Genomic DNA, 12,961 nt, shown 5'->3' with positions numbered 1-12,961 from the left:
TGGCGAGACCTCATCTTTACAATAAATCAAAAATTAGCCAGGCATGCTAGCACGCGCCTATAGTTCCAGCTACTTGGAAGGCTGAGGTGGAAGGATCGCTGGAACCCAGCAGGTGGAGGCTGCGGTGGCTGGGAGCGGCCACTGCACTCCAGTCTGGGCAACAGAGTGAGACTCCAACTCAAAAAAAAAAAAGAATAGAAATAGAATGCTTCTGTTGTCATTATGCAAACCTGAAAAAGTTGCAAACGTGCAAGAAATCACTATTTTGGCAAACACTTCCAACCTTTGCTTGACACATTGAAGTTCAGACAATTGCATTTCTTGGTTTCCCATAATATGAAATGCAACATCATGTATCTGTCTTCTGAAACTCGAATTCTGTCCTCAACTAGAGAGCTCGTTGTGACAGTCATGGCCCTGTGGCTATCTAGTTATTTGCCCTCACTAATGGAATTTTCTCAACAACATTTTCTTAGCTAAAACACAGAGGCATTAGTGACAACTTAATGGAGACAGAGGATGAAGCTTATAGACTCGTCATGTTTACTTGATGTGCAGATGGTAGTAACTACAAACGCCTTAGATGAAAAAGGGCAATATTTGGGGAGCAGTTCTGTTAATTGCAGGTCTGTAGTCTATAACCATCTGGCCACCAGCACTAATAAGGGTGAGCACTTTCATCCTGTACAATGCAGTTCTCCAGGTCATCCCACCACCTCTGGAAGCTCCACTGGTCTTTATCTAATTAGTACTTCCCCTGAGTATAACTCATTCCTGGGTTTGACATATTGTGCAGCATAAAATTGTTTTAACATGAATATTTGTTAAGAATCACTACTCAGTCTTCTTTCCCTGCTAAAACTGTATCTTTCTGAAACGCTTTGGAGGTCAACTTCACTAGCTTATTCATTCAGACAGTTGCTAGTGCACGTGACGATAGTTTCGGAGGACCTGTGGTAAGCAAGGTATGATATTAGGCCTTGGTTGGATAATATACTTGCTTCTGTGAGTTCTTATAATCTAGTGGTGAGAAAGTCACTGACCAGCAAATTATAGTAATATACATTACTGAATTGAATCCTCACAAAATGCTTATGTTAATAAGTCCTAACCCCTAGTACCTAAAAATAAAACTACATTTGAGATGGTGTCTTTGTAAAGATAATTATGGTGAAATAAAGCTTGTTATGCCTGATGTTCTTCTGAGAAGAAGATATCTGAACACAGATATTCAGGAAGAAAATACTGTGTCAAGACATACGTAGAAGATGGCCATCTGCAAGCCAAGAAAGAGGCCCTCTGAAGAAATTAGCACTGCCGACATCTTGATTTTGAACTTCTAGTCTCTAAAACTGGGAGAAAACACATTTCTGTCATGTAAACCACTCAATCTGTGCTATTTTTTTTATGGCAGCCCAAGCAGAGTTATGCATACCTACACACAAATTTAAGGCAAGCGCTATAAAAAAGAACCACAAGACCAGAAAACAGGGTGACTTGCCTTAAAGAGAACCAGAAGACCAGAAAACAGGCGGCTTGCCTTGAGAAGATTTTTTGAGAAAAGATCAATTGAGATAAATTCTAAAAGATAAGGGAGGTGGTGTTGACCACAACGACAGTATGATTTGTTTAATTAAAACCTAGTCAGTGTTGAACAATCATCAAATAAACATCCATTATGGCTCCTAAGCAAAAGTTACGTCACTAGAATCTTATCATATTTTGAGACAGAGAAAGAGCAAAGTAGTCCCAGCAGTCTACCAAATAGAGAAAATTCATGGCTGATAGAATGAAGGGTTTTATTGTTTGATTTGGAATGCTCTCTCTCTCTAGCTAGCACTACTCAAGGAATTATGGAAACACTGAAGATTATAAGGGTAGCTGAGGGAATTTGATCAACACGATTGCTAGCTCTTAGGAATTAAATGGTATGAATTGAGACGGCCTCTCCAATAAGCCGTTTGCCTCAACTGTGAACACCTTTTCTAGGCATCTGCTTTATTTCTCCTTCTTTGCTAGCCGTGTCTCCTTTTGTGCAGAGATTCCATTCTGTCCCAGATCAGGCAATCAGTTGGCTTTTACCTTCTGTCTTTTCAGTTCAAAATCATTGAGAGGTGCCTTGCTGCTAAGTTGAGATCTCTCAGTTTGGGTTCTTCCTCTTCTTATTTCTGAATTTCATTCCATTGTGTTGATACTATGTCTTTAAAGTATAGAGTCATTCCTTAATCCTGAAAATTCTAGTCTGGGTTTGATGCCTGTGGTGACATCAAGGCAGTATCCTGCAACTGGGAAGCTTTGGGGGAAAGATTCCCCAGTTAAAATCCAAAGTGGTCTCTCCGCCATTTGGCCTCTCTGCTGCTTACTTTGTTTCCTAAATAGACATAAACATATACAATCCCTCATCTATCAGAAAGCCTGTCCCATATTCAGAAACCCTTATTGTGTCTCTGTCTTGTTTTCACTCCACATGAAATAGTTTCAGTAACTGTAACTGTTGCTCTATTAACATATTTAGAAGACTGTATATTCTGATAACTCTCTGTCAACATGACACACACATACACGCACACACACACAAACACAGGCATACAGTATTCTAATGTTATTTAAAGAAGTTTACCACAAATAACATTCTTTTTTTTTGAGTTGGAGTCTCACTCTGTCGCCCAAACTGGAGGGCAGTGGCCGCTCCCGGCCACCGCAGCCTCGACCTGCTGGACTCCAGCGATCCTTCTGCCTCAGCCTTTCGAGTAGCCGGAATTACAGGCGCGCGTGACCACGCCCGGCTCATTTTTTGATTTATTGTAGAGATGAGGTCTTGCCAAGTTGCCCAGGCATGTCTCAAACCCAACAAATAAAAAATTTAAAAAAAACTTCCCATATTTGGATACTTGACCTCTAATTCTTTAATTCTCTACAGGTCATTGAGAGTCATAATTGTGATCATTTTTGGAACATACAAGTATCTTATTCACAAAAATCATGGTATCGGAGGCCAAGTTTACTTTTCTTATTCCACAAAATGCACCGGAAGTTTTGGAGTTGAGTTGAGAAGTACGCCCTCTGGCAAGGGGCTTGGTTCTGGGTACTCCAATCAACGCCATTTACTCCCATTTTTACAGAAGAGCCATGAGTTGGTTTCCTTAAAGATAACAAAGGTCAGGGCTGACCTACTGTTGTTATCATTATTGTTTTTCAGTAACTCTTAGAAAGAACCAGAAGAAGTGTCAGTGATTCTAGACTGATCCTCTCCTTCAGCAAAAAGAGGACAGTGAAGCCAAATGGAACAAGACTTACACATGTCTTGCAACTAATTAGAACACAGACTAGAGTCCTGACCACTAAAGCCTGAATTCAGACTCTTTACCCAGACTATCTGTGACATTTTAAGAAACATGACAAAAGAAAAAAAAACCTTAAATTAAATCCCCATATCTCTTTCTTCCTATTCTTACTGGCTTGCATTCTCCCATCAGAAAAATAAAAATAACATTGAAATGTCAGATCACTTTCAAAATAATCATAGTGGCGCCAGTTTTCTCTTTACATTGCTTAATGTCTCAGGTGACATTCAAAGCATTCTGCCCTGTTTCTCCTAAGAAAGCAAACCAGGTGGTCTCCTTTACCTTTGTAAAATGCCCTGTTTTCTTAGTGTTCAGATTGGTTTGAATAATTCCAATCTCTATTCTAAGTATCTCCATAAGGGCTTTCAAAATGACAGCAATGACATCTACTGCTCAATGAACAGGTGTGGATTTTGAGAGACCCTCATGATCACATGCCCATGTGAGAGGTCCCCACAGCACCTGGAGACTTGTGAGAAGGAGGTAAGAACTGAGACTTGGAAATGCATAAAGTAAGTAAACCAAGTATTGGCTCATTCATTTAAGACGTTTCCAAATGGATTTTCTGGCAAGGCTCTCTGTGCAGCAAGATTCCTTGAGTGTGTTTTTTGCTCCAGTGATATGCATGGACTTCCACATGGAGTGAGGGGCACAGGGGTGATCAGAGTAGGAAGGTTTGTGCAAAGTAGGCAAAAGTCTTTGGAATCAGACAGATCCTTGCTGAGACAGACCTCATGTCACTTGGTAGCCTTAGTCCTTAGCTGATAAGGCATCAAGAAAATCCTGAAAAAAGGATGCGTGTGCCCTGTATACTTCATGAATATCAGTGTGTGTGTGTGTGTGTGTGTGTGTGTTGATATACAGATATATATGGTTTACTTTATGATATTATACTGGCAACCTTAGCTACAGTAGACAGAAGTTTATTAAGTCAAAGCACTCCCATCTAGTGTGAATTCCACCTAACCCAAGGATAAGACCACCAAATAAGATGTTTTAGAAAAACAGGCAACTTATATCCTAAATAGTCAATTTTCCTTAAGAACGTATTATATATTTGTGTGCAGATCTTTCATCTAAAGCAGAGTTTCTTTACATTTGAGTTATTAAGTAACTGACCGTATAAAAAAACAAATATGAGTGGTAGCAGGATCCTGTGTAAAGACCATGAACTTGGGAATCCAACAAAGAGGCCTGAGGTTGAGCACCATCTTGACCTCTTTAGCTTAATTTCTGATTATCAATTTATTTTGATGTGGGTTGGTATAATAATAACCATCTCATAATAACCAAAAGTTGTTATCTTTTTTTATACAGGTCTATTTGACAGGGTCCTGGCATGTTGCCTGACTGGCAGAAGATTTACAGTGGTTGTTGGTTCCAATCTCAAGTCACTTATGGTGAAATGAAGCCCTCTACCTTTCCTCATAGCCACGTGTATTAGGTTTAAAAAAACTAGGAAATTTAAAAAAAAAGAAAGGAAGGGATCACACTGCTGTCCTTCAACTTTCTGAAACTTCCTCCTTAGAATAGCTACATTCAACTGTCTTCTATGTTGAGGGTGCATTTAGTTTGCACTTCTCACCTTGATCTCCAAGGCAAAAAGCCATCCAGGAAACAGGGTTGATGGTGCCAGGCATGGGAGTGTCGCCCTTTCCATGGGAATTACCTCTTCTTTTAGATCCAGGATGTTAGAATGCCTGGAGTCTCCAATAAACTTTGTCTGTATTCCCTGACCCACTAACAAAATGTGATGCTTTTATGTGACATACAGTGTGTCAAGGGAGCCCTGCTGGCCTGTAAAAATTATTGGGAGAATTGTCATTATATGTTCATATGGGATTTTCATCTCTTATAAAGTCAACATGATCTCAAATACTTTGAAAACAAGTTTCCTCAGACATGCAAGGGAAGATAACACTGTTTTTGTTTGATTATTTGATTTCCTCTCCTCCCCTCAGGTAGAAAAGTGCCAGGAGACACACAACCTTGATCCATTTCAAGGAAAAATTCACCTCGAATTTTCCAAAAAGCGGGAGATTCTCCTTGAGGAGAGAATTAGGCAAGAGTTTTCTGAGAAAAACGTCAGGTACTCTAGTTGCACGTTTATAAAGCCTCTTTTTGTTTCAATTTTGGGGAGGCAGCTTTGAAATAACCGATCATTTATTTTCCCTCTGTAACTGGATGAGGTGGCAGCTTTTACCAGACTCTCTCGATCATAACGCATTTTAATGGTCAGACATGTGCTTAATAATACAGGCGGCACCTGGATTCTTTAGAGCAAAGTACTGTCAGGCCCTGCACTGTATTTAAACTGCATTTTTGAACCGAAGCCTACAAGTCTCTGTGCTCAAAAACATCTCACCGATTAGAGAGAAACAGCCCAGTGCCCGTTCACATTTTTCTTCCTCAAATTAAGGGGGATTGAGGTTTAACTTTTATAACTCTGAACACGAAAAATATTATAATTCTAAGTGATTAACTCCACTCCATTACGGGAAATCTAATAAATTTTATAAAAGTCCTCTGACTGCACATTTATTCTTAACTTTTATGACTCTGTGGAATGAGGCCCCTTCTAGCTATCGATCTTGAGTCAGTACTGAAGGAAAGGAAATTTGTTAAATAACTACCCAGCACTCCGCTAAGTATTTGAGATATACTATCTCATTTAATTGCCACCACAGTCTTGTGAAGCAAAATCTGTTTTTCGCTTCCTGTGACAGGCAATCTCTAAGATGATCCCCAATCATCCACACCTCCTAATGCTCATGACTTTGTGTAATCCCCTCCATTTGCGCATGGGCTGGACTTCTTTACCTGTAATCAAATATTGGAAATGACACTCACCTCTTCTGCCACAGTCTGTTTCCTATGGCAGAAGAAATGAGCACCAATTCCAATATCTGATTATAAAAAGACTGTGGCTTCTATCTTGGGTGTTTTTTCTCCCTCTCTCCTGGCAGCCTTCCAGAGAGATTCAGGAGGATAAGCTTGTGAAGGAAACCAAAATATTTCACCCCAAAATATACTCCTTTGACATATTTTGAGATGGCTGTTCAGAGGGCCCGCAGACGGAAGTCATCCTACAAAGCTGCCTTTTGTGGGGGAGATTCCCACCTGTAGAGAAAGCCCGCATGGATGTACCAAGCTTCCTCTAAGGCCCTTCTTTGGGATCTAAGAATGATTAACCAAAAGTGTGACACATTGAAGTGTCTAAAAGTAACATTTACCATCTATTCTATCTTATGGCTACGACGTGTGGGATTTCATCTACATAGCAAGGCTACCTTTGCTAGGTAGGCTTCTTCTCTCTTCTCTCCCTCCCATAACCTGTCTTGCCACCGTAACCTGATTTACCAACATCACCTGTTTTGGGTCACATTTTTTCTGTAACCCCAAGATGGTATAATAGTATCAAACATCGGGTTATCTCTTTGAGTTTTTGGTTGTAGGAGTCCCATGCACACATATGCATGTGATGATATTTGCAGGTCTTTTTTCCTGTTAATCTTTCTATCATCAATTTATTTGATAGAGGCACATTATCAAAACTCCAGGAGAAACATTTTAACTTCCCTACATATGGAAGTGTCTCTTCTGAGACTCGCCCATAGCCACATAAGTTAGCGTGAAGCTGACCTTTCCCCTTTGAACCGTGTTTATTGTTTTATCCTAGATTTAGGGGGTATATATGCATATTCATTATATGGACATATTGTGGAATGGTGGCAACTGGGTCTCAGGTGGCCCATTCCCCAGATAGTGACGGTTGTGCCCTGTAGGTCGTTTCTGAACTCTAAATCCTCCCTTCTCCCCCGCCTTATTGGTAACCTCAGTGTCTATTATTTCCATCATTAGTTCCCACATATTAGTGAGGACACGTGGCGTTTGGTTTTCAGTTTCTGAGTCAGTTTACTCAGGATGGTGATCTTCAGATCCATCCACGCTCCTGCAAAAGACATAGTTTCATTTTGTGTATGGCTATGTGGTATCCATGGTGTATATATACCACATTTGCATTATTCACTGATCAGTTGATGGGCATGTTGGTTGATTCCACATCTTTGAAATTGTGAATTGTGCTGCAATGAACATGCCGGTGCAGGAGGTTTTTTTATATAACAACCTCTGTTCCTTAGGGTAGGTGCCTAGTATTTGGGAATGCTGGATCAGGTGGTAGATCTACTTTTAGTTCCTTGAGTAATCTCCAGACCGCTCTCCAGAGAGGCTGTACTAATTTACACTCCCACCCACAGTGTACAAGTGTTCCCCTTTCTCCACATCCACGCCGGCATATATTATTTTCTGATTTTTTAATAATGGCCATTCTGACTTGTGATGGCTGCCACCCAAATCAGCAATTTGACTGCAACCTCATGAGAGACTCTGAGCCAGAATCACCCAACCCTTGATTCCTGACCCACAGAAACTGCGATGTAATAAACGATGTTTTCAACCACTACGTTGTGGTGTTATTGGTTATGCTGCTACAGGTAACAAATACCCTCCAATACCCTCCAATTTACAGATGAGACAAAGTTTATCCACAGAATAGAAAGCAGAAGTCGAGCTTTCAAACCTGTCTGCCTCTCAGGCCTAGACCCTTCTCCTTTCTCAGGGGTTCAACTGGCCTTTCTTCACTATGGACAGTAAGCCCCTCTCATGGTCTGGCAAGACCTGGACTATGAGGAAAGAAAGCCAGCTCAGAGCAGTTCGAGCTAGGCAAAACGTATCAGGTCCAGAGAGAGACCTCAGCCATGCCTCCTCCCCTGTCCTCATGGTACCCAGGCCTGGGGGCAACTGTCTAGTCATTTTGGTCCTGATTAGCTGCCTCACCCATTATTTTCACCATTCTGAAACCTATGATACAAAGAACAAAGTCTAAGCAATCAGTAGCTTATGGTATTTTAACGTGAATTTTTGGTAAACTGAGTGATCTTTCACTGAAACAAAGAACTGAGCATCACATGTCCTCATTCATAAGTGGACCTTGAACAACTATTGTGATAGTACAAGAAAAGGACTGACAGTAGTGGAAAACTGCCTGGGGAGGGAAGGGGGGCACCCCTCTTCAACAAGGGCACCTGCACGATGAATATCTGTATACCTAACCCTGAATTGTACCCCACAATTTTAAAATAAAAAACTTCAAGGTGAAAAAAAATTTGGTAAACAACATAGGAAGTGCCTTTTTTCCCTTAAAACTCCACTTGTAACTGCAGTTAATCAGAGCGCATTATAAGGGCAACATTCTATGTTCCCTGTTTGCAATCCTCAAGTTTCACCCAAATAAACTCTCTACCTACATTAATTTTTCCTAAGCTTTTGACTTTCAGGGTGACATCTATTAAGTCATATTCTTTACCATTTAACTCAATTTTCTGAAGTCTATTTGGGTAACAAACACACAATTTGGCGAGGAGAAGAAAGATATCTAAATGAAAGAAAAACACATTGTCGCAAAATCCGTGATGAATGTTGGCTCAGGGTACAAAATAGAGGGATTTTTTTTATTCAGACCGCTTATTCAGAGAGTTATCTCAAGGAATTTGCAGACCTCTCAGCAACTCTCACCCTATGCCCAATGCCTAGCAGACCTCCATGAGTATTTACCAACTAAGTAAGCACACTGTGGCTCGAAGGACATCAGATCAAGGGTGGAGAAGGAAGGAGAGGCTTCCACTCTTCCTTGTTGAAGAAGTGGCAACTGGAAGAGTCAAAGTTTATTTTAAAAAAACCACTTTGATTATAGAACTGCTCCATTTTGCTAGCCTGTAAGATCTACATCGACATTGCAACAAACTCCCAATCTTGGGCTATTTGAGGAACATTTAAAAAGTCTTCCATGCTCAAGTGCCATAATTATACTAGTGTTTACTTAATATCTTAAAAATACATATTTTTAAAAAGTGATTTTTAAAATTCACTAATTTTTACTTGCAATAGAATTTGGGGACCGTAAAAAAAATTCCATGGTAATGTGGTTTAAGTGGAAAATATAGACTTGGAAGTCAAACTAATTCAGGAAGAAATCTCAACTCCATCACTTAGGATTTTAAGGTGGTTTTCATGATTCTTTATTTCTTCGTCTATAAAGTAGCAAATAGCACCTTCCTTGTGTAAGGCACAGTGAAGAATCCATGTCATACATGCTGTGTCTGTAAAGCGCCTAGCAGAGTGTTCTATAAATGATGTATACTATGCTAAATACTCCTCAATAGGAATTCTTATTCCCACCTTTCTGATGAGACCGCCGAGAGATAGGGGAATTATAGTTTACATAACTAATCGAACATAACTAGTCTGAATTCACTATTTTATTTTCTAATAAAAAAAAAAATCTGTGTCTTCAGACTCAGAGCAAATTTGTGAATACAGGGGTCTTCCCCTACCCCTGGGAGTTGGCATCCGCTCGCTTTCATAAGAACCTCAACCTCTGTTGAATTGGCTGAGCCAGAAACTGACCCAGAGGGCGTCCGCAGAAGTACCTGTGAGGATTTCGGCGTCGCGATCTGTCGTTTTCTGAATCAGGAGCCTCAGGATTCCGCCCTCCAGACTCAGCAGCAGGGTTCCTGAGCCCTCAGACAGCTCTGTGGACAGAAGCAGACCATCCTTGTTCCATGTTCGAAACTGGAAACTCACTGAGAGCCCATCGATCTGGGGGGTGCCGGGCAGCAGCAAATAACTGCCGCTGGAGTTGACAAATGTGATGGGCACAATCTGTGGTTCGGAGCAGGAGAAAGTGACATTGCCCTGGAAAACAATAAAAGTCAAACATATAAAAGCCATTTTTTATTCTGCAATCTGACAGCTGATATATGCAACCACCTGGAGCTGACCTTAATTTCAGGATCATTCCACATTCAGCGGCAAGATCTTAAAGCAGAAAAATATGTCTGCTTGCTCAGAAAAATCTCACAAGATTGTTTTCCATTCCTATGTTAAGGATCAGAGTGTTATCTGCACGGAGGGAAACGGGAAAGTCCCAGAAGGAAGGAAAGGAAAGTGGACACATTTTCTAGGGTGTTTAAAAGTAACTACATTGGGGCCATGTGTCTCTGTAAGCTCCATCCTCCTCCCCAATCTGGGGGAGGTGGAACCCCCTTTTCTCTCTCTCTAATCTACCTTATAAATAAACCATACTTTTCTTCTACAAAAAAGTAATTACATTCACTCATTGAATAAATACCTATGGAAAGCCAGCTATGTGTCAAACTTCCGTGTCGATTTTGAAGAGGTACACAAGGAAGTTTGCTACAATGTTGCACTAGATGCCAGCTCCCCCCAACAGCCTGGCAGGAGAAATAACTAGACAAGCCAAGGTTGTCCATGGGAAGAAAAACAGAAAAAGGAGATGGGGAAGGGGCTGAGTGAATGTGACCTGGCCAGCATTTTCAGCAAAAGCCTGGAGAAATGAGCAACACGGCATCCCAAGGGGAACGCAAGGGAACTTGTCACTTCGAAGTAGTTGGGGGGGCAGGAAGGGTCAGGGAGCATGAAAGCAGGGACGCTGGGAAGGTGCATAGAGGCAAAATTTAAAAGCCTTCTGATGCAGGCCGAGTCATTTTCATTTAAGCACTGAAACACTGAAGTGACATGGGCCATAGTTTTAATTTCATAGGAGTATTTTCGGTCACAAGGGTGGGGCATGAAGGAGAGGACGGGACTTGGTGACTGTTCAGTGCCACGAGAATAGACCCTAAAAGGAGAGTAACATTACTCTTTGCATACGCCTACAGAAAATGGGTTCAAATATATTTGAGAATCACCCGAATAAGGAAGTTATGGGCAATGAAGGAAAAAATACACATGCCCAACTGATCCCTTGTGCTGGGCTCCCTTCTGAACGATGAGGAAGGAGAAACCCTGGAATACCGCCCTGGTTGTGAACAGGTGCTCTGTTAGGGAAGACGTTTGGAATTTATTTTCCAAGTCCCATAGCCCATCACATCTTCTTTTCCATTCCTTCCATTTGTCTCCTTTAGACTCCAAGCAGGAATCTCCATAGTACAGCGAGCTTATTGATAAGTTCATCCAAAGAGCCACAGACAGATCACATTCCCTGTAAATATCTCTTTTTAAGGCTTCTGCATGGCCACCTTTGCACGATGCCGATCACCTTTTCCAGCTTGAGTCCGCAACCAGAGCCACTTAAGCAAAGAGTCAGTGATTCTGCATGGGGAATACCCTAGCTTGAATGGCTAGCTGAAGGCAACTTTCTGCCAATGGGGTCAGGTGGCAGTTAGACACATAGTACATACAGTTCTCAGTCCCAGAGCAGGTTAATGATTCCGAAAACTTCTTATCTGGAAAAACATCCCTAGGTCCCAACGATGTTTTGTTTAAGATAGTCTTATATTTCCAAAAATGAGTGACCGTCCGCAAACTTCTGCCAATTATACATTTCTAATGATTCACTCATCAATCGCGCTGCATATTCTTGCATAAATCATTTGCTGCAGTTCAGATGTTTTCTTCTTTTCAGGCCAGATCCTCAGAAGTTAATTGTGTCAAAGGGTGAGGTCCTTGATATCCATGAAGAAATCGCCCACACTTTATATTACCTCACTGTACCAGGCAGTAAGATACGTGTTTGCATACCTATCTTGTAAATTCTGCACAACGGTGTTATAATGTGTAATTTTCTCCATTTAAAGGTTGGAAAAACTGAGCTCAGAAGGAATAAATAACTTAACAAAATCCATGTCTGTCTGACTTGTAAGTTCTTGCTTGCAGTCACTGAGACAGAGCAGGCCTCCTATCAGGGGCCTGTCGGTACCCCCAGTCCCCAAAGTGTAAAAATAAAGGGAAAATCTTGAGTCCCTTCAGGGTAAATTCCAGGCATTTAGTTAGCCTTGAAAAGTAAAAGAACAACAAGAAGATAGTGACAAAAGTCTCCCAAGCAAACCAGTCACAAGATATTTCGGTTCCCCATAGAAACTAAAAGATAATACTTTAACATATGTTCTCAAGTTGATCTCAGAAACTCCTCCCCCTGATGTAAAATGCCAACCACTATCACATAAATCTCAGATAAGTGGAAACTGAGGACTGAACTCTGACTGTCACTCTGTATTCCAAATTTCTTCCCAAAGGTTCTGAGAAAAGTCACACTCATGGACCAAGCCAATGCCTAACTTTTGTGTGTTGGTTTATGATTTTGCCTGCAATTTCTGCTTTCCTGAAATGCACCTCTCTGCCTTTTAAAAGGTTTGCATGAAAGCCATCAAGTTCAAATCTTAGCTGCCCATTCTTTTTGCCTGGCACTGTGCAATAAATGTCCATTTCTCCTTCTGCAAATCTCAGCCTCAGCATCTGACTTTACTGCACCACGTGAGTGAGTAGATCTCAGCTCAGTTTGGTAACACCATCATCTCTGATACCCCCCTTCTCTGAACTGGGTGCAACCATTTTAGAAAATCTACCAACCTGCTTGTGGTATCTCCACATTGTTTGAATTGGTGGTTTGTGGTTTCTAACAAATTCCCTTTCAAGAGTAAAAACATCCCCACTGGTGGCCAACTAATTGTGGCAGTGCTATCTTTTAAACGAAGTGAAATAACAAATGTTGTTCAAAGAAGTTAGGAGACAATAGTAACTTTTCTTTCTCCTTT

The 12,961-nt window shown here is 41.0% G+C and overlaps 1 protein-coding gene across 1 annotated transcript in view; it reads right to left on the bottom strand.

Annotated features, from left to right (window-relative positions):
* Positions 1-12,961, bottom strand: part of CNTNAP5 (contactin associated protein like 5) — a 697,937-nt gene that overhangs the window by 404,320 nt on the left and 280,656 nt on the right. The window contains exon 10 of the mRNA XM_021716185.1: positions 9,836-10,100. Within this exon, the coding sequence (XP_021571860.1) occupies positions 9,836-10,100 (265 nt within the window). The remainder of the gene's footprint in view (positions 1-9,835; positions 10,101-12,961) is intronic.

This window comes from Carlito syrichta, unplaced genomic scaffold (assembly GCF_000164805.1).
Source record: "Carlito syrichta isolate Samal-C Ts95f unplaced genomic scaffold, Tarsius_syrichta-2.0.1 Scaffold308256, whole genome shotgun sequence".
Taxonomy (NCBI): Eukaryota; Metazoa; Chordata; class Mammalia; order Primates; family Tarsiidae; genus Carlito; species Carlito syrichta.
The sequence above is the reverse complement of the archived record's forward strand: the minus strand, read 5'-3'. Positions and strand labels throughout refer to the sequence as shown.